Source organism: Lacerta agilis, chromosome 1 (assembly GCF_009819535.1).
Source record: "Lacerta agilis isolate rLacAgi1 chromosome 1, rLacAgi1.pri, whole genome shotgun sequence".
Classification (NCBI taxonomy): domain Eukaryota; kingdom Metazoa; phylum Chordata; class Lepidosauria; order Squamata; family Lacertidae; genus Lacerta; species Lacerta agilis.
The window spans coordinates 90,197,042-90,219,949 of record NC_046312.1 but is presented as its reverse complement, the minus strand read 5'-3'; the positions used below and the strand labels follow the sequence as shown (position 1 = coordinate 90,219,949).

The 22,908-nt window shown below is 40.6% G+C and overlaps 1 protein-coding gene across 1 annotated transcript; it reads left to right on the top strand.

The window, feature by feature from the left end:
• Positions 1-411: 411 nt before the first annotated feature.
• LOC117054362 (ropporin-1) lies at positions 412-21,380 on the top strand. Its single transcript, XM_033163107.1, has 6 exons — positions 412-559; positions 2,185-2,311; positions 3,811-3,928; positions 8,899-9,060; positions 19,870-20,045; positions 21,020-21,380. The coding sequence occupies exons 2-6, from the start codon at positions 2,196-2,198 to the stop codon at positions 21,084-21,086; spliced, it is 639 nt and encodes a 212-aa protein (XP_033018998.1). The 5' UTR covers positions 412-559; positions 2,185-2,195; the 3' UTR covers positions 21,087-21,380.
• Positions 21,381-22,908: the final 1,528 nt, after the last annotated feature.

Genomic DNA, 22,908 nt, shown 5'->3' with positions numbered 1-22,908 from the left:
CTCCTGGTCATCTTTGTTTTATCACTGCCACACCTTACTAACTCAAACTTCCTCTGCCCGACAAAAGAGTGAAAATGGCAAGTGTTATTGGAAAGAAACCTAGATAGTGTACAACAGATTTACATGACAGGGTAGAAACAACAGGACAAATCCATGCAGCCATGCCCATAACATCAAGCAAACCTTTTATGGATATCTAGGAGATAGTGAAAGCCCTAAAATTTATCTAAAATACCTGTCCTACCCATGGAATTTGAGTCTCTCCAACCCCACCCTGATGAAGTTCTCTTAACTCCCCACTAAGAACCCCATGACCTTTTCAAGTGTCTCACTGTTTACTGCCACCAAAGGCAGCTGACAGAATCAGTGCCTTTGTGAGGTAGAGCACCGGTTGCTAGGATACCTAGAGCTGCAGGGAAACAAAGGGCGCAGTCCTGAGTTAATGCAAGGGCCCATCTTGGGTGGAAGCAGCGTGAAGCCCCCGATAGAGCCTGGTGTGACTGTCCCAAAACAGCAGCTGGGCGATCTTCACGAAGAGGCTGAGTCGTCTCAGCCTCCGGTAATACAGGACAGAACCACCCTGGGGGACAGAATTCTTAACCCACTTTGCTAATCTCCGACATCAACAAGGGGCAGATCCACACCACGAAAGCACATCCAACACACATTTAAAGCCCGGTGACTTCCCCCAAACAGTCCCGAGAGCTGTAGTATCCTGGCCCGAAGCTACCGTTCCTAGCACCCTTGACAAACTACAGTTCCCAGGATTCTTTGGCAGAAGTCATATGCTTCAAATGTGTGCTGGATGTGTTTTAAATGTATGGTGTGGATCTGTCCAAGGTATGTTGGACAGATCAAGACCTCTTCACTTCCTTGTGGTCCCTTTTATTTTTTTATATTTTGGTGGGGGTATGGCTGGGTGATCATTATATGCATTTATCCAAAGTTTCTACAACTGGAACCAATTATTCCTATCACCAGCAAAGGGAATATTTCATATTGCAAAGGGGTGGGTAATCTGTGGCCCTCTAAAAGCTGCTGGACTGCAACTCCCACCATCCCTGACCATTGGGCCATGTTGGCTAGGACTGATGGGAATTGGAGTCAAGCACATCTGGAAGGCCACAGGTTTATCATCACTGATATAGGACATACAATGTTATCCTATATGTGGGTGCCCAGAAGCAAGCCCTATTAGATTCAGTTGGAACCATAGGATTGCAGCCACTGCAACAGCAGTAGCACTGCAGCTGTAGACACATGCATCATAGTCTATGACTGCCAAGTGAGAAAGAAATACTTTTGACCTTCCCAGAGGAACAAGGCTTTCTCATAAGAGATGCATTATTCTTGCACTCATAGAGGAACATTCATTGTCCTTAGCAACGGACCATGCTTTCTTCTGGAGGCTGACCTGTCGTGTTGAAAACTATCATTGTATAGGATCTACTGTATTCAAAAATTCCTAAATTTTCCAATTCTGGAGAAACTGGGGTGTCCATAAGGCTCATCAGTAGCTCTGTGTGTACTGATGGTCAGTGAATGCTAGCAGGGAAGAGAATCCAAATTACACCTGCTGGTGTCAACCTCCTCATATTCACTGAGTCTGAATTTGTACGTGCTGTATAGACACAGACTCTGTACAGACTGTCAGGGATCCTGCCTGCCATTTGCAGATTTTCTGATTGTGCAAAAGATAGCTTGTCAGCCTTCACCTAGAAAGCACAACTACAGTGGCATATTGCACATGGTCAAGGGTGCATTCTTTGCGTGAGTGATCGTAATGGATGGGCCCAACAGGTGTGATAATGCACTCTAGAAATCTGCACAATGTTCAGGGACTTCATTACAGGCACATAGAAGTTCCTTACCAGACAAATTCAGCAGGGGGAGGATTCCCCAACAGTTGAAATATAAAACCCACAATTATACAGCTACTATTACACAAGGTTATAAAATACAAAGTGATTTAGTGAAATGAGTAAGAACTCAAATGTAATAGATTTCGGTAAAAGGTTATGTGCTTTTCTTGTGTGGTACTGCTTGCCTTATGTTTTTCAACATTTTTACAGCACCACACAAGTTTATAGGTTAAAGAAGAACTTTGACAGAAGGGTTCTTTCAACGGGTAATTGCAATGTGTTTTCCCACACTTAACAGAGAAGGTTGCTATTTTTCTAACAGGCACAGTAATTATGCCACAAACAGACAAACAAGTATGCATCCCTCCGGAGCTTCCAGATTTGTTGAAGCAGTTTACAAAAGCTGCCATTCGGACACAGCCTCCAGATCTGATCCAATGGTCTTCTGAGTAAGTTTAATATTTTACTCTAAAAAAACTGTATCCTTAAAACTGATACTATACTTAATGGTTTATAGGTTTACTTGTGGAATTCTATGTTTATGGCATTTCCCCCCTACTTTTTAAGAACACACATTTTTCAGGCAAATGATTTCGTATTTTGTATCAGGAATTAATGCAGCTTTCATTAAATAATGACCAGCACCATTTTATGAAGAACTGCCCTATGCTTGCCACAAGGAACCCTGGGTGGAATAAGTTCAGGAAGCAAAATATCCCTCAAGAAACCCTAGGCTACAATAAATAACAAATCCAGAGAAAATATATCCCCTGAAACCTAAAGGAATATAGACCAACAGTCACACATTACTTTCATTTTCCCACATGCAACATCTTCAAGCGGATTTTGCAAAATGAAAACCAAAAACACAAAGTTCAATGTGGGTGGGAGTTTTGCAAAACTGTAGTATGTGAACAAAACACAAAGTTCAATGTGGGTGGGAGTTTTGCAAAACTGTAGTATGTGAACAAAAACTGCTATCACTGTCATAGCCAAATAATGAAAACTCTACTACCCAGCATACATAAGCACTACCCACCTCAGTGAACAGACAACTACATTTCAAATTAAGCATAAATAATAGCTCAGGCTGCAATCCTAACTCCTGGCCAGCAGTGGTAGAGTTTGATGGAGAAGCACAGCCACTGGCACATCACCAGCCTCAGTGGTCATACAAGCTAAGGCAGAAGGCGGTGAGGGAGAGGAAATGCCCTTTTACTGCAAAGAGGCTATAATCAGGCCTGTTGCTCTCATGTGATTCTCCCTCCCAATATCAGCTACCACCATGACAAGTGGGGGGAACCTTTGACCCTCCAGATGTTGTCGAACTCCAGCCAGTCCCAGCCACCATAGTCAATGGCCAGAGATAATGAAAGTTCCAGACCAACAATATCCAGAAGGCCACAGGCTTCCCACCCTTATACAGTGGTACCTTGGTAGTCAAATGGCTTGGCTCCCGAACAAATCAGCTCCTGAATGCTGCAAACCCAGAAGTGAGTGTTCCAGTTTGCGAACGTATTTCGGAAGTCGAACGTCCAATGTGGCTTCCATGGCTTCCGATTAAGTGCAGGAAGCTCCTGCAGCCAATTGGAAGCGCCGCCTTGATTTTTGAACAGTTTCTAGAGTCAAATGGACTCCCAGAACGGATTAAGTTTAAGAACCAAGGTACCACTGTATTACAATAACTCACCTTTCCTCGTTGTAGGAAGGCAGCTTACATAGTTTCCAGGCTGTCCCCTATCCATCACTAACCAGAATTGAGCTGCTAAATTTCAATAAGGATGCTGTGTCATGTGCCTTCAAGCTATGTCCTTTTGATATACGTACTGTTGAGCTTTAATATGCCATTTATAAACTTGAAAATAAATAGCCAAATTCTGAGTCACACTTTTTGTTAACATATTTTGCTAAAATGCAAACACCTGTTTTTTTCCCCCTTTCTGTCTAGCTATTTTAATGCTATGGCCCGTGGAGAGAATCCTCCTGTAAGAGAACGACCAGATAGAGTCCCTTTATCAAACTGTGCAGAGCTTACACCAGAGCTCTTGAAGGTCTTACACCAGAGAGTAAGAAACATCTCCTTTCCGTTTTGGGGCAAGTACATAAGAGGCTTGAGTGTTTGTACTCTACTGTTTCATATTGGTTTTGGACACGGTTCCAGTAATTGCCTTCAGTCTTATATCTGCTACTTTTTGTTCACATTGTAAGATGCATACAGACAGAATACAACTATTACAAGATGTCAAGGTTACAAGACTTCTGCCAAAGTAGGAAGACTATTTAAAAGATTATTGCTCTTCATAATTCCTTTACTTTTATTACATTCAAGCCTAGTTCCACAACCTTCCTGATACACATAGGTAAGCAATACTTTGTGCACGCTCTTATTTTAAACACTGACTTCATTTGCACCTCAAGGTAAACAACAATTCATGTATTACTCTGAATGTGCCACAATCTGAGCTGCTTTGCTCCTCCCTGGAGAGAAATAAACCATGGCTTAACATTACATGCAAACCAGAGATCATGGTTTCTTTTGCTCCAAGCAAACCACACTCTGCAGCCAAAGTTTGTACTTAAGCATACTGATTGTGGTTTGTCTGGAGCACTACAAACCACAACCCTGGTTTGGACATAATGCTAAGCAAGGAATTGTGGTTTGTTTCCCTTGGGTGCCAGGGAGAAGCAAAGCAACCCAGATGGTCATGTTTATAGTAAGTCATCAGTTATAGTTCACCACCCTGTGAGAACTCAAACAATGAATACAGATGACAACTTACAAAGCAGTAACTTGCTTGTCACTCTCTGCATGCAACCACATAAGGAGCAAGCCATCTATACTAGGATTTGGGGATTTCTATCTGACCGTCAGGTTTCTCCACAGCCGCTCTACCCGCTTTTGCTTTGGTCCTGCCCATTGCTAGCATGTGGCCCTCAGAAGATTGCCTAAAAGGGAAGTGAAAAGGGTTCCCTACCCATTATCTATAGCATCCTCTCAAGTGTTCTCATCCCCTTGTTACACAGAAGAAAATGGAGAATCAGCATGATAAAGTTCTCTTCAGCAGCATGACCAGCTTCTTTCTGTAACTGTAAGCACAATGCAATGCAATCAATTACTCCAATGTTTAGTTCATCTATACTCAGAGATAGCCCAGCATAGAAGCCAACTGCAGGGGACCGTGGGTGCTTGGGCACCCACAATAATATACGGTAATTGTGGGAGCTGAGCACCCACAAAGTCAATGAGCAAAGCTGGAGAGAGGCAGCCAGCTAGCCTCTGTGGCGCTGCCTCAGAGAGAGAAGCAGTACAGCTCCACCCTCCGCAGCCAGCAAGCAAGGCACCCTTTTCCAGGGCGGGGGCTTGAACACGGATGCAGTCTCTCTGCCTCTGAGTCCGTGCCCCTCCCCACAGAAAAGGAGGAAGAGGAGCAGCCACTCCTGCTACATGGACGTGCAACATCACATACACATGCTTGCACGTGGTGCATGTGATGTCACACACACAACGTGCAATGTCATGTTCATTTTTGGAGGAGCCCACATTACAGTGATGGATATCCACAATCCTGAGGGCGAGATGCTGCCCCTGTAGCCCAGGTATTATTTTTACAAATTAGCAGGGAAAATGCACAACTGGGCTTTATGATTAGAACATGGACATCTCTTCATATGTACTCAGAATCAATATTTGTAGCTTTTCATGTGAGATTTTAATGCCACCAGCAGCATGGCAAGCTTTGAAGTTCTTCACAAAAATACTAACCAACCATAACTGCTCAGTTATTGTAGAAATATGAGTTAAATTGACCCCATTTTTGTGTTTTTAAGCCTTTCATTTAGAGCAGAGAACAGGTGGAAGAAGATGTATTATTTAGGATATATCTGTCTCCTGCTTGGCAGGGGGTTGGACTGGATGGCCCTTGTGGTCTCTTCCAACTCTATGATTCTGTGATTCTAGGAAGACAGCAGGTACACTCCACCACAGGATTCAGGATCCAGTTACTGATGCACAGTGCTTCTGTGCTACTACTGTTTCTCCATTTTCTCCCAAAATATATTTAAATGAGATACGTTCCTTACTCCAGAAACTCCTCCTTGAATTTTAGGATATTAGTATCTTCATATCAGCACAGCACTGACACCTGCACATTTGATGCTGGCTCCTATTCACTGGAATTTGAGTTCAGTCCTAATAAACTATGGGCCATTTTCAACTAGGTTGTTGAGCTAGCAGGGTACACCACAATGAGTCCTACTAGCACAATGGGACTTCCTCCCCCTCTTCCCCCTGCACGCTCCTCAGATCCCTAGAACAGTGTGCAAGGTGGGGGGGAGGAGATGGAGGATGATTTTGTTTGGCCAGCAGAAATGCTTGTGATGATGGAAAGATCATTTTAGCACTACCTATAATATTTTATAGCCCTGGAGTACACTTTAGAGTGGCTGAGAAATATACAGCAGCTTATTAATTCAAGTGGCATATTCGAAGTCATGAAGATTCTACAGGTGTCTGTGATTGACAACCTGCAGCTCAAATAATTCCTAGAAACTTTAGTACTTGTGTGCCCATGAGAAATCAGGCTCCAAAGCAGATGTGCATCCAAAATGCAGGTGCTCACTCAAATGTATAACCAAATGTGCACTCCTCTGAAAACTATGGTATGCAGAAATATTGCTTCTCCATTCAAGCACACACCTATCTTACCCCCCGTTACCAATCTGGGAAGCACCCTGCTTACCTTTGCTTTGTGCTTCCTAGGTACAAGTCTGGGCTTTCCAAGTCTGTGTCCAAGTGGTTACTTATTTATTATTTTTGGTCCTGGTGCAAAACCCATATTTTACCACTGAATTGGAACAAATGGCAAGCAGGTTTTCTGAAGATTGTTGTTTGTTCTGATTCAGTGGTAAAACATGGGTTTTCTTGGGGAAAACCCTGGGACAAAAATCACTCAGATATGGACCGGAAAAGCCCAGACCAGAAAAGCCCAGAAAGCACAAAGCAAAAGGAAGTGTGGATAAACCCTGAAAGGACAAATGCCACCTAACAATTCAAAGGATCTAGAGAAGGGGAAATGACCTGGGAGATTTGTACGCATTTAAACATATTTCAGGCCTCCAGTTGAAAGACAACTGCTTACTTCCCTTCAGCTAACTCTAGAGATCTGAAAGCTATCACTAGTGCCCTGCTTTCTGCTCCAACATGAATAGACAGCATGTGGATAGCACACATGTGCATCCCTGTGTCCTTTCTTGTTCTGGGGTACAAAGGTCTTTTTCAAAATATATACTCCATATCTAGGGCATTCTCCCCTGTGTGTATGAATTCATTCCTATATTCTTCTTGTGCCCACAATGGCACTCAAAAGCAGACACAGCATACCAACTTCATTAACTGGGTGGGTGGTAATATCCCCAAAACAGAGACATCCCCAGTGTTAGTGGCATCATTTCTTCCCAAGTGGACAGCAGCAACATATTGTTCAAAAGCCCCTGCATGCTTTTCTACATTGAATTCAGGCCCATTCAAGATCCACATGACCCTCATCTGCCTGGTCCTCTTCTTTGGGACACTTAATACAAAAGGAAAACCTAGCATTGTTTGTACAGATTGCACAGCCTGCACAGTTTGTACAGATTGCACAGCCTGCACAAGAAACAGAGAGCTATAGATGCAAAAGCCCAACATCATAATTAAACCTTTTCCAGAAATACTGCTTCCCAAGGTTATGGTTGTATACTAAGGCTGTAATCCTAAATATGCTTACTCAGAAGTAGAGCTTACGTTTGAGTAAACACGTTCAAGACAGTGATACACAACTCACAGTGAAGGGTTTAAAACAACACACTGAAGGGCAGTAGACCTGCTGTGGACACCTCTTAAAACTGTGCCATGTCATTATTTTTTCAACAGCTGCATACTGAATATTAAAACAGCAAAATGGTGGAATAGTCTCAAAGCACATGGCCAATCAGTGCAGTCTCACAAACTTATTTCTTAAATATTTGCTACTATGAGTTCAAGCACCATCTACTAATTTTGGAATGAACACAGAGAGTGAGACCCCTTGCAGCTTTTGAGAGGAAGGCTGGGATATAACTCTATTAAATCAATCAAAAAATAAGATATGGAAGCATTAGCCTATTATCCAGCAGTGGGGTCCTAAGATATAAGATACTGTATAGTTTTCCCCTGCCAAAAAAGTGGACTGGGTAAGTCCATTTTATTCTTCTTCCACAGTAGGAATCTGCAGTAAAAGAAGCAGTCCTGTACTTGTTTTTGCAAGTTTAGAATCAAGCAATCCTGGTGTAGCCATGTACTAGACTAGAAGCAGAAGGTGAATTAGTTCTTGCTGCAGCTGCACCACCCCAGTACCTGCACCCTCAGCGTTTTCCAGCCTAGTAGATGTCAAGTCAGTATAAAAGCAGTTTGAATGTCACCTGGTCCATTTTCAAAAGATCTACATAAGGTTTGTGTATGTCACCTCATAATTAAGGCTCAGTCTCGGTACCAGACAGTTATGTATTAATATACTGATAAACTAGCATATACAAATAAGCAAGGATACCCCGTCCCATCACAGAACTGAGAAGATGCAGACATTATTACATCCTGACTACTTACTTTTTGGGAGGAGTACAACAAGATATCATGGTGCAAAGGAGAACCACAGTTAATACAAACTCAGCACAACATTTTCTAAAACAGTACATGTCTGTGGCATTTCTGTCTCATTCTTTGCCTGGACATTTGCAGTAAAAAAATAATCAAAGAAGCAACATACTCCTTCTTACAAAGAACAGAGCAAGGATTCAACCAACATCCCAATCTGCTTAGTTGTATCTTAGTTCCGTGATCTCGTACATTTTTATTTATTTTTACTGATTCTACAAAGTAAACAGAATACTTACCATCTCTGAAATTTGTACAATTAGGAAGGAATTCCTGGCACTAAAACAGGTGACGAGATCTAGATAAAAAAAAAAACCTGCAGTCATTTATTCACTTGTGATAGATATTGCCAATATTTCTTTCCAGGTGGGCGGGAGGCTGATAATCCACGTAGATGAGCTAGCCCAGATGTGGAAGGTGCTAAATCTTCCTACAGACCTATTTGACAGTATTATGAACGTTGGACACTTTACTGAAGAAATTGAATGGCTCAAGTTTTTAGCTCTGGCCTGCAGCTCTCTTGGAGTTGTAAGTTCCTTTTCTTTTGAATTTCCGATATGTTTAGATTCCTTAAATAATTAGTATTTACTTTTAGTGGGTCTATGTCATGTGGATTAAGAGCATGTAGTTTCACCTAGGAATCAGAGAATGGAAGAACCAGCTGCCACCTAACAGGCCTTACTGCAGCAGCCTCCCTTCCTGCATTTTTGCAGTCCCAGAACAGAAGGAAAGCAAGAACAACAACCACAACTTATTGGACTGTTGTATGAAAGTATTACCTGGGTTAATGGAGAAAGAATACCTTGGCTGCGTATTTGTTCGTAATATGGCCTCACTCAGGTCTGCTTGTACACAGAGCAGAAAGAGGTGGGAAAGAGGCTACAGATTTCAGAAGTGGTAGTAGATGGGTACGATTTCAGGTATAGGGGGAATAACTTTTTTAAAAATATTCTGCTGTGAGTTTTTTAAAACACAAGTTGAAAAGTAGCACAGCAAGGAGCAGGCCAGTAAAGTACTTTGGTCCTCAGAGTCCTAATTTTCTTCTTACTGTGAATGGCAATTCTAAACATCAATTTGAATTGGTACAATCCACTCTACAATCCCCCAAGCTTGGATTCTACCACTGTATTCTGCTGTGTGTGAAGAATTAAAAGGGCAAAGGAGATTTTCACACTGCAGTAAATCTGGTGCTGTTGGGAGGTTCGCCATTAGAGGCCTGTACCTCCCAACACTGTACCTGCTTTCCGTACGATTCCTACCATGAGGAACCACACATCATACACACTTTGTAAAAGCCTTTCTACCTTAAGATAGTTCACCAGCTAACAGCTACAGTCTCCACCCTTTCTCCCCCTCTTTTCCATGGCAACTGCACAAGATCCCAGATGAGTTTCAATACTGGATTTTGTTACACCTTATTTGTCTAGTGGGCTCTCTTTTTGATGAATCACAAGTAATACCAATCTCCCTTAATAGCCTAGATTTAAAAAAAACAACCCAATCTTTACTTTTGCAATTTGAATTATTAAATTTGACCAACGTAAGATAATATTGTATGGATATTTAGGCCTCTCCCTCATTCATGAACATAAACATATTCCACAGAAATTATTGCTTTATAATGAGTAATAGGGACAGTTCAAGCAGACAGACATGAAAAATATATTAGTAGTAATACAATAAATAGTTAATGAAACATTTCAAAATCAAACCTTAGGGGCACTGGAAACTTTATCCATTGTCTATTTTTAAAACTTCAATCCCAATCTTAGTAGTGTTCACTCTGAAATAAAACCCACTGATTTTGGTGGAATTTACTTCTATGTATGTGTGTCTGGGACTGCAGACTTTATGAGATACTGTTAATAATATCTGCTTTTTTGCATGAGGTCAATGGCTAATAAGAACAAGGGGGGATTCAATGCCATGTTTAGTGAACACTCCACAGTTTCCCTCCACCTTACCATGAACTAAGTTTGCCCTGTTGTCTTACGGAATTTACCTGACAGCCGGGCTGGTTTTGCCTCCTTTCCTGACCCCCCCCCTCACAGGGCTGGCTCTCTGATGTGTCCCTGGTGGTCCTTTGCTCATAGCTGGCCAAGACTAAATAACTTCCCTTACAGCATGGCCAGTGAGGCAAGAATGAGGGGAAATAAGTGGAAGACAAAGAAGCTGGGAGCCTAGAAATTGGGGGGGGAGCAGAGGCGCAGCAGGGCTGGATTTACAGCGGTGTGGGTGGTTCCCCTACACAGGGTGCCAAGCTGAGGGGGTGCAAAATTGATAAGATTCATCACAGAGAAGATTGATTTGGGGGCGCCAAATTTTGGCCTTGGCATGTAATTGGTGGGTGGAGGGACATGAGAGAGATATATAAAATTATAGTCTAACAACATCTGAAGAAACACAGCTCCTCTATCTCTAACTAAAGGCACCACTTTTAGATATGATTTCACAACTCAAGAGTTTTAGATTTGTATTCTATAGTATATCATAGGATTGCTAAGGAAGGCAAAGAAAAATTGTAAAAGAAGTCTTTACAGATTTAAAAGTAGTATGTAAATGATACTTTGAGTCTAGCATTTGAGTTGTGTAGTAAAAGCAGATTCCGGTTAGGTGCCGAGTCAATGGCGGACGGGAGTCCGACGGCTCCGTCCTCCGTTAGGCGATAGGGAGCTCCGTGCCTGCGCCACGGGTCCCTTAAAGCCACGGGAAGAGCGTCCCGTGGACCGACGGCTTCGTGGGTCCCAGACGTGCTGTCTCCGCTCCTGATTTACCCTCGTAAGGGGGAGAATCGGGCGAGCGGAGCCCCAGCACGGGACTGAAGAAGCGACTGCCTGCGGAGGATCAAAGCAGCGATCCCGCCAGACCTGAGCACCCGGCACTTCCTACATAGAAACTTCCAAAGAAACTCTGTAAGTTAAAATACTGGATTATTTTACAAGTTTAAAGAGCACTGCTTGCAGAGGAAACTTCAAAAGGAAGCCTGTTCCCTTTGAACTGTTTGCGCGAGCTTGGTAGCGCTAAAAGATCAAAGCCGCGGCTAACGGGAAAGTTTTGCGAACTCTGCCAAACTTTTTAAAAGCTACTTAAAAGTTGTTTAAAGGTTGTTTAAAGACTTAAAAATAGTTGATATGGCAAAAGAAGACACCGCTCCCCCTCTGGACTAGGATTCCGGGTCAGTAGCGGGCTGCAATATATTGTTGCCATTTTTTCTTTGTTGGGACTCTAGTGTTACAGTGACTGTTTACCAGTGGAGATACTTTGACTCTTTTACAGCCAGATACAAGCTATTTTAAAGACTTGGTGGTTACATTGCAAGTGAGAAACAGTTACTGGCTTGGGCTATTTAAAATAGACTCTTCTTGGCTTTAAGGAATTTATAATTTTGAAAAATCTGAACTCTTTGCCTAAAAGTTGGATTAATGGACTGTTGTGGACTCCTGGCTCAGCAGCCTCTTTGTTCTCAGAAGCTAGCTGCAGGCCACCTGGTGTTTACTTTTGGGACTGTTGGTCTTCTGCAGTGAATGTCTGAGATAGTTACTACAGCAACTGGAGTGACCTTGAGATTACAGTTGCAGAGCCCACAGGGAATGGAAACTAGATCTAAAGGAACTGGCTCTGAAAAAAGGAAAGGCTCTGTTTCCTTAACTCTTCAGGAACAAATGGAGAAACTGGTTGCAAGTGTGGCAGAAATTGCAGCAGGTTTGAAAAGTGTCACCGAAGGGTTGAAGCAAACACAAGAATCGGTGAATACTATTGGTGCATCAGTGAATACAACAGTTAACTCTGCAATAGAAAAGCTCCAAGTGGATATTAAGGCCGACATTAAAACCTCCACCCAGACATTAGAAAAATCGATTGGTCAAATTGAGGAAAATGTAAGAAAGAACAGAGACGAAATTAATAAAATTGGGCAGGAGGTGACTACGTTAAAAAAGGACTCTGAGGAAATTAAAGTGGTCAGAGAAAAAATAAAAAAGGTGGAGGAAAAATTGGACAATTTAGATTTGGAGCAGATAGAAAATATTGGAACACGACAGAGAACTGTGGAAGAGTCTCTTGCTTTTCTGCAACTACATCAGAGAGAAGGAAACATCCGTTTGAGGGGTCTTCCAGAATTGGAGGGGGAAGACCTGAAAGCCTATATTGTGGAACTATTCTCAACTTTTTGGGAGTTAGAAGAGGTAAACGTCTCAGCACGCATAGTGAAGGCCTTCAGATTTGGACCAAGAGGCTCCAGAGGAAAGAAAAGCACTAAAACAGTCAGTGACTGTTTGATTGTGCTGCACGATAGACACGACAGAGACTACTTTCTGGATTTACACTATAGAAACAACCTGGTGGTACAGCAGAATAAAGTAATTTTTTACAAGGATATCCCCAGATTCTTTTTAGATAAAAGAGCTCCTTATAACGACCTGGTGACGGAGTTAAGAAGAAGAAAAATCTCCTTCAGTTGGGAATTCCCAGAAGGCCTGGCATTTACGTTTGAAGGGAAAAAGATAAGAATAAGGTCCTTGGCGGAAAAGCAAAAGTTTTTGGACAAGCATCTGGAACATTTCAAAGGAACTCCACTGGACCCAGCACAGCTCTATAAGTTTCCAGAAGTATTCCCACCACCGCCGGGACTACCAGGACCAAGCCAAGATCCAGAACAAGACAAGAAAGGACAGGCAACTGGAGGAGAGGAATAAACAAAGAAATGGCGCTCAAGTTAATGACTTGGAACGTTCGGGGATTAAATCAGAGACCAAAGAGACGCAGAGTGTTTTACAGCATAGAAAAGAAGAATTTGGATATAATATGTTTACAGGAAACCCACATAGTCCGGCGTCACAGAAGATTGCTACAGAATAAAAAATTAGGCCAAGAGTTCATATCATCGGACAAGGTCAAGAAGAGAGGAGTAGTGATTTATGCAAAGGAGAAATATAGCCCAAGACAGCTATTTAAAGATGAAGAAGGGAGATACATCGCAATTGAAATTAATGTACAAGGCGAAAAATTTTTGATTCTGGGACTTTATGCACCAAATGATGGAAAGTCGATTTTTTACAAAAAAATACATGATTTGCTGCTGGATTATTTGGACTATAAGGTAGTTTGCCTTGGAGACTTTAATGGGGCAGTTTCCACACTAATGGATAGATCTCAAAGAACAAAACTAACAAATGATGGGAAACTCCCAAAGACTTTTTTTGAAATGGTGGACAATTTGAATTTGGTGGACTCTTGGAGATTAAAAAACCCCACAGAAACAGAGGCAACGTACTTCAGCGAATCTCAGCAGTCATGGTCGAGGATAGATTATATCTGGATCTCGAATGAATTGGCTCCAAAATTACAAAAAGCAGAAATCGGTCCTAAAACGCTTTCAGACCACAATCCGGTGCAGGTAAACCTAAAAATGATTTCCAAGGATTCTTTCAGGTGGAGAATGGATGATGCATTGATGAGAGATACCAAGCTAGTAGAAAGAGCGGCGAAAAAGATGAAAGAATATTTTCAAATTAATTGGAACTCAGAAGTGGAGAAAAGGATTGCTTGGGATGCAAGTAAAGCGGTAATGAGAGGATTCCTCATTAGTGAAAAGGCAAAAAAGAAGAAACAACAAAGTGCAGAAATGGAGAGACTGTTGAAATTAATCAAAGGAAAGGAAAAAGAACTAAGAGGACATCCCAGATGTGTCAAAATCCAAAAAGAAATTAAATACTTGCAATCCCAATATGCGAATATCATGAATCAAGATATTGAATGGAAAGTGAAAATGATGAAACAAAGAACATTTGAATCTGCAAATAAATGTGGAAAACTACTAGCTTGGCAATTAAAGAAAAGACAAAAGGCAAATGTTATCAGTAAATTGGTAGTAAATGGAAAAAATGTAGAGAAACCGGAGGAAATCAGATGGTGTTTTCAGAGATTCTATAAGCAACTGTACAAGGAGGAGAAGATAGATGAAGTAGAGATAGACCGATTTCTGGAAAAGAACGGATTGCAAAAAGTCCCAGAGGAAAAATTAACAACTCTCAACCACCCAATAACGACACAAGAAATAGAAGATGCAATAAACAACATGCAATTGGGGAAGGCTCCAGGACCGGATGGATTAACAGCAAAATATTATAAGACATTGAAAGATTGGCTATCACAGCCGTTAAGAGAAATTTGCAATAGAATACTAGAAGGAGATAGGGCACCAGAGACGTGGAAAGAAGCCTTTATCACACTGATTTTAAAACCAGATACTGATAAGACTCTAATGAAAAATTACCGTCCAATATCCCTTTTGAATGTGGACTATAAAATTTTTGCAAATGTTTTGGCTACAAGGTTGAAAAGAGTGTTGAAAGACCATATACATAGAGACCAAGCAGGTTTCTTGCCAGGAAGACAAATAAGTAATAACACGAGAATTATTGTGGACATTTTAGAAAAACTGGAGAGAGACATAAACACAGATGCAGCACTATTGTTTGTTGATGCAGAGAAAGCTTTTGACAAAGTATCCTGGATATTTATGAAAAAGAATTTGGAAAAGATGGGAGTTGGAGAAAAATTCTTAAATGGCATTAAGGCCATTTACACAGAACAAAGAGCAAAAGTCATTGTAAACAGTGTGATATCGGAGGAGATCGAAGTAGAGAAAGGAACAAGACAAGGGTGCCCTATCTCCCCTTTACTTTTTATTACGGTCCTGGAAGTCCTTCTAAATATGATTCGGAAAGATAAACAGACAAAAGGAATTAAAGTGGGAGAGAAGGAATACAAACTACGTGCCTTCGCGGACGATTTGATGCTATCCCTGCAAGAACCAGAAGGCAGTGTCCCCAGAGCCTTGGAATTAATTGAACAATTTGGACTTGTAGCTGGCTTCAAATTAAATAAGCAGAAAACCAAAGTTTTAGGTAAAAATTTGAGTGCAGAACAGATCCAAAGAATTCAAGAAGCCACAGGCCTCAATTTTGTTAAATCTGTAAAATATCTAGGTATCAATCTCACAAATAAGAACTTGAACCTGTATAAGGATAACTATGAAAAATTGTGGATGGAGATAAAAAAAGACATGGAGATCTGGACAAGACTTAAATTGTCGTTAATGGGAAGAATAGCAGTGGTTAAAATGAATGTCCTACCAAGGATGCTGTTTTTATTCCAAGCCATACCAATATTGGACAAACTAGACTGTTTTAAGAAATGGCAAAAGGACCTATCGAAATTTATATGGCAGGGCAAAAAGCCAAGAATAAAATTTAAGATTTTAACAGACTCTAAAGACAGAGGAGGCTTTGCCCTGCCGGACTTAAGGCTTTATTTTGAAGCTGCGGCCTTTTGCTGGTTAAAGGATTGGTTTAAATTAGAGAACGTTGATGTGTTGGACTTGGAGGGACATGATAATATGTTTGGCTGGCATGCATACCTTTGGTATGACAAGGTTAAAATCCACAGAACTTTTAAGTCTCATATTGTTAGAAAATCCCTATATCAGGTTTGGACTAGATACAAAGACTTGCTTGAGAGAAAGACTCCTAGATGGATCTCTCCAGTGGAGGCCAAGGCATATAAGAGACCGAATATGTCTGCAAACTGGTTAAGATATATGGACATATTGCAGCAGGAAGGGGACTCTTTTAAGCTAAAAAGCTATGATCAAGTAAAAAGTCAGGTCCCCGACTGGCTGCACTATCATCAGGTTTATGAAATATTTAAAATGGACAAAAAAGTTGGTTTTCAAGTAGAAAAATCAAAACTGGAAACAGAACTGATAGAATCGAACTTCAAAAACCTTTCCAAAATGTATAATCTTCTGCTAGAGTGGCATACAAAAGATGAACTGGTTAAATCCTCAATGATAGATTGGGCAAAAGATGTAGGACATAATATTATGATGGATGACTGGGAGAGATTGTGGCAAAAAGGTATCAAATTTACTGCTTGTCATGGTTTAAGAGAAAACATAATGAAAATGGTTTATAGATGGTATTTGACATCAGTTAAGATTGCTAAGATGAATACCAAAATGTCAGATGTATGTTGGAAATGCAAACATGCGAAAGGTACCTTTTTTCATATGTGGTGGTTGTGCCCAGCGGTAAGTGCTTTCTGGGATAAGATTTACAATGAGCTTAAGAAGGTAATGAAAGTTACCTTTTGTAAGAAACCAGAGGCATTTCTTCTGAGCATAACCAATGAAGAGATACCCAGTCAGGATAGAGTGTTTTTTATGTATGCCACAACAGCAGCCAGAATTCTATTGGCAAGAACATGGAAAGGTGAAGAGATACCAACGGTGGAGGAATGGCAGATGAAGATGATGGAATACATGGAACTCGCAGAACTGACCGTCAGAGTCCGGGACCAGAGGGAGGGGAAGGCGTCGCAGGAGTGGAAAAAATTTAAAGACTATTTAGTTAAATCAGTTAAACTGAATATTTGAGCAGAACTAGACAGAACATCGGCTTTGGTAGATATGTGTCAGATATAAATGGTAAGAGGAATTGCTGTTATGTGAAAGATGTATGTGTCAAAATATGTTAAGATAGGTCGTCAAGATAAGATACATAGTTATTGAGATATTTGACTAAGTAAAAGCTAAGTATATTAAAATTTGGGTAAATGTGAATCGAACAATATATAAAGCTACCTTGAAGAAGTATTTGTTTCTTTGAAGACAGTGGAGGGAACGGGGGAAGTCCCCAAACAGAGAAGTTAGAAACAAGAAATATACAAAGATAGATATTGGTTAAGGTTTGTATATGTTTTTCTTTTTTTATGTTTTTATTGCTGTTATTGTTTCGAATGTTGATTATGTTTATTGTTGATTATGTTCAATGTTGATTTTGTTTTTTATTGTTTCTTATCTTTTGATGTTGTATTTTGTTTTCTCTTTGTCTTATTGGAAAATAATAAAACCTTATAAAAAAAAAAAAAAGCAGATTTTATAATATTTCAATAATTACTACTGAAATGCTAGATAAGTAAATAAATTTACCATACGGGGCCTGAATTTTTTTCCCAAATTCCAACCATGAAAAGTTAAAGTGCGGTTTATATTCGCAACCTTACGGTATGCAGCCAAGAGCGCGGGGCAAACAGTACCAGGACCGTGGCAAAGCGGCGCCTGCCCCACACGTAGTCCCCTGTCCTCTCCCCCAAGGCCGGGAAGGGAGAGAGCAAGGAAGGGGAAAGGCCCCTGGCAACGCAGGGCGCCCCCCCCCCAGTATGTAACCAGGAACAGCAAGGAATGGAACAACTAATATTCAGGGGTCCCCCCCCTCCAATTTTAAAGGTGCAGCTTATATTTGGGTGCAGTTTATATTCAGGCCAATATGGTAACTGGACTGCATGTATCTGAATTAGTTATATAACATGAATAGATTTATGTCAGAATGATTTATGAAATAAATCTACTGTAATTTTACATGTAACAAAGGGAGGTTGCAAATTTACATGGAATAAAGCTGGATTGGTGTAACGTCCAGCTAATCAGTTTGCCACATTCACTACATGGTAGAAGCCCTAAGAATCCCACTGTTGCAGCTGTCCTGATGGCAGCTATTAATTATCTGCAGAAGTGCATCTAATGCTATAAAGACACTCAACAGTGTGGGTTAACATTACTCTTCATATGACCACCGATTATATTAATATAGGCTAATTAATGTATCTCTCGGAATGAACTGTTGTAATCTGTTGCATCCAAAACTATATCATAATCCATTGTATTTTCTGTTTCTCTCTCCTGCCCTTTAGCCTGTTTTACTAGGGGCACCATTTATGAATCTGGCTTTTTGTGTTTGTGAATTTGTCTGTTCTTGCAGTCTTCTTCCTCACCTGAAGTCATAATCTTATATTTATAACATTACAGTTAGCAGCTGTGGAGATAATTCTGATTTCAGAGAAGATTTTGACTTCAGGTGAGCAAAAGATAAAAAGCAGACAGAGCTAATAGATTTTTGTTGTTGTTGTTGTTCATCTGACTATGTTTGTTAGTGTGTCACTTAGCTTTCCACTTCCTTGGTTCCTACAGATTTGGTGGCGCAACAAAATTCTTTATGCTTTTTATTTCCTGTTCTCTTTTCCCCAAACTCAACCATGTTATCAGGGAGGAGGGGAATTCTTTCAGACAGAATAAATTATTCACTTTACTCATATATCTAATTCTTATCACAATGTTGGTATTTTCAGACCTTTAGAAGATTTTAAAAGCATACCGTTGCTGACAGTAAAAACTCACTTATCACAGTCCTGTGTGGTGTGCAGCATAACTGTAGCCTCTTAGGGAACAAAGCTCCAGGCTCATCTCAGCCCACCCACGCTCACCATTGGCTTCTTCCAGGCAGGAAGGAGTATATACTGTAAGGCCAATAACAAATCAATTAAGAGTACTGTATCTACTGTACTGAGTAAAGGGGAATTTTCAGGAAATAGTCATTTACCAAAACAGAGCAATTCAAACATCAACTTTCCTAGAGAATATCTCCTTATGTACAATTTCGTGCATTAATGTATTACTGTTATTGTTACTATAAAGTGCCTATATATATAGAGAGAGAGAGTACATAAAGCCTATAAAGTACCGGTAATTGGCTGCAGTCTAACAGATATTAAAGTGCGCTTAATCCCACTGAAATCATCAGTATCACAGTAACTCTGCCCTGGGGCCACTGTTCTTTGATACATCTTAACACATTAAAATTGAACTGCATTCTTGGTGTGGCTTTCCATCATAAAAGAGATGTTTATCAAGAAATATCTACCTTAAAAATTTAAGCTTCACATGATTTGTACAAGGCCGTCCACTCCCTTATTATCCTCCTCACAATAACCCTGTGAGATAAGACTAGGCCGGGAAATCATGATGGCCCAAATTTACCTCAGAGCTTCATAATTGTGTGGAGATTTGACCCTGGCATTCCCCTATTCTAGTCACTACACCATAAACCACCACAGCATAGTGGTTTTATCCAGAACTATACTTACCACCTAACTATAATTCTCAGAAATTCTGGCAAAGAAGCTATGACTGTTTTAGTTGAGTCACATAAATAAAACAGTTGCTCACTCTTCTGTTTACGGTAGGGGTAGCCAATATGGGGCCCTCCAGACATTTTGGGCAGCAACTCTCACCATCCCTGACAATTTCCCAGTTGGGCAAGGCTGAAGGGAGTTGGACCACAACATCTGGAGGGCACCACGATGGCTATTCCTGCTTTATGGCTTTATAGCCAGACACTGAGCGCTTTTTTTGTTTTGTTATTTCTAGAAATGCATAATAACTAGTTGCTTCATTATGAATGCAAACTTAGATACTAATTCTTCTTATCTTTTTAATAGACTATTGCAAAAACTCTGAAGATAATATGTGAGGTTTTATCCAATGAGAATGACAGTGGACCAGCCCGTATACCCTTCAGCACTTTCCAGTTTCTTTACACTTACATCGCTGAAGTAGATGGGGAGATTTCAGCATCTCATGTTAGTCGAATGCTGAATTATATTGAGCAGGAGATGTAAGTAACCCCAGCATATCTAATGCATACAGCTAACGTAAATGTCAAGGTGTGTGACTATTTGCATTGTAGGTTTTACCCTCTTGTATGGTATTGAAGTGTAGTAGTTTTTACAGCTATAGGGACAGATATTGCTAAGTCTAGGGCCAGTTTGTTCACAGGACAGGACATCCTCACATTAAACAGAATAATCAGGACTAGAAAAAATCCCAGTTTGATATACCATGCCTCTAAAAATTTGGGATTGTGTCCAGCACTTCTGTTCTGCTAGCATAGCAATGGAACTTTCCTCTTCTCTGTCACTCAACTTAAAAATCTGCTTTAGAGAGTTGGAATCCCCATCAAGGAATTCAAGATAGTATACATGTTTCTCCCCCTCCCCATTTTATCCTCACAATTCTGTGAGGCAGTCAGGTCACAGGTCACCCAGTGAGCTTCATAACTTGAGTGGGGATTTGATCCCTGGTCCACCATGCCCCAGTCCACCACAATAATCAGTATACCTGTTGACTCTGATACTTAAAAATTTAAAATATTTCCCATGCCCATTGAGGTTCTTTAGAAATCTTTTGATCATGATCCCTGATTTATTATAGTTAACACTACTGTTGTAGCCACTGATAGCAATAACAGCTTATTTACGCATACGTTTTAAATTCCAACTTTCCCCTTTGGCTCGGTCTTGGGGAAAGTGTTTTGTGTCAAAGCATCCTGTATTTCAAACTATATATGCCTGCTGCCACCTTGTGGCATTCCTCAACTAACAGACTAATTTGGACTGCACTGCCTGCACTCAGTGCAGTTCTTTAAAAATCTGTGCTTTACTGAGGTAAAAGGAAGAATGGCGTATGAAAAGACAGAAGATGGTGCTACGGTTATGTTTGTGAGATAAAAGTTTAGAATGTTTCATAAAGATCAAGTATTGCTGACTGAGCAAACCTCTATTTTATTTTATTTTTATGTTCCCTACACAGCATTGGGCCAGACGGCTTGATCAAGGTGAATGATTTTACCCAGAATCCGCGGGTCAGGTTGGAGTAGTTCTCAGTACATCATACACTGCTATGTTGATAGAAGAAGACGAAACAGAGGACAGAATAAGAATTACAAATAGGCCAACCTCTCAGTCTCTTTTTTCCCTTTGTGTCCGTTAATAAACAGTTTGGCAAAGCAACAAATAAGAAAGATGGAAACATAGATTGAGAAGGTGCCACTGGAGTAGAGTACAGTCTACTGTTAAACTTTCTGGTGCTATGATATACACACGTCCACCCAAATAAATATCATAGACTACCAAATAGTATAAACCTATTATATTAAATATATATTGAGGTCCACCCTTCTCCCCTCTTTTTGCATTTCAAAATATCCGGCACTGCCATGTGAAACTGGAGGGAATTTCAGATGCCTTCATCTGCAGGGGAAAACTTCAGAATTGTTTCCATTATTTCCCTGGGTACAAAAAGGAGGTTGTTCAAGTTTGCTTTCCGTTAGTGATTGTTCAGTTGTGCATTTATTCAGGTATAGTGCACTCCTCATATTTCAAATGAACTAGTCCGCGGTTCACTTTCTGTGGCATGATTGATAAATTATAATTGATAAATGATACAAGCAGACAAAAGTGTGAGTGTCGCACAAGTGAAATAAGGTACCCCGGTCTCAATACAGCTAATAGAGTGAATCTAGAAACACACTGTAGTATTTGACTCTCTGGCTCTATAAGCAGATTTATAAAATATGTTTAACACTGGTTTTATGAATGTTAGGAGTGATAAATAACAACTTTTTGGAACAGTGAAAACCTGGAAATTTAGAGCTGCTTCCTTGAATACAAAACAAATATGCACCATGTGGGGCAGTTTAAAAGTGCATATACGTTTGTTTGTTTGTTTGTTTGTTTGTTTGTTTGTTTATTTATTTGGCATCTGTTACTTTAAAACATATATCATACAAAAAAGATGCACAATCCATTGTTTGCTACACCCTCTAGTAACTGCAGTGGAACTCTGTTTGCCTTTCTAATTACTGCTGGTGTGGGATATGGAAGATCCAGGCACTTTATTTTCTTCCATTTCTTTTTTTTAAAAAACCAGGAAATGGAGAACTTGTGGTCCTCCAGATGTTGTTGGATTCCAGTTTCATCATCCCCAGCAGCCAGTGCAGCTAGAGGTCAGAGACTGTGAATGTTGCAGTCCAGCAACATATGGAGGGCCAGACAGTTCCTACCTAGGTAAAATGTAGACTTAGTAAATGTTTCCTTAAGCATTTTATACATATTTACACCTTTTAAACACTTTTATAATGAGAGTATCATACCTGAACTTTACATGCTGGGGGGGGGGGGGGGACTGATGAACTCCAACTCCCAAGCCTTCAACCCAATGTTACTGTGAGTTCAACAAGCTACATCACTGTAGCCCATAAAATCAGTAGGTGGTCAACACTAATTGGAATCCTCTTTCAAACTAGAAATTTCCCTAGAAAGTACTCATAGCTTACACAATAAGGATACTAAATTTTAAAGAATGCTTAAAAGACTCTTACAAAAAAGCACATGGCAGAAGTTCATTCCACCCAGGACAGGAATGGACTTTAGTCTTTCAAATTTCAGTGGTGCAAGGCCAAAATTTGGCACCCCTCTACCTCTTGCCTTCCGTTCTGCATGGGCACTACATCATACAGTAGTTGTGACACCCTGTGGCACCCCCTGGGCTTGGCATCCAGTGCTGCAGAAGGGCCCTAAATCCATATTTGCCCAGGAACCTGGGCACACAGATTGATAAGGCACCTAACTGGGAGCTGCAAGAAGGGCTTACCGGTAGGTTGAATTTCTGGTAGCAAGATTACTCTTTTAAAGTCCATT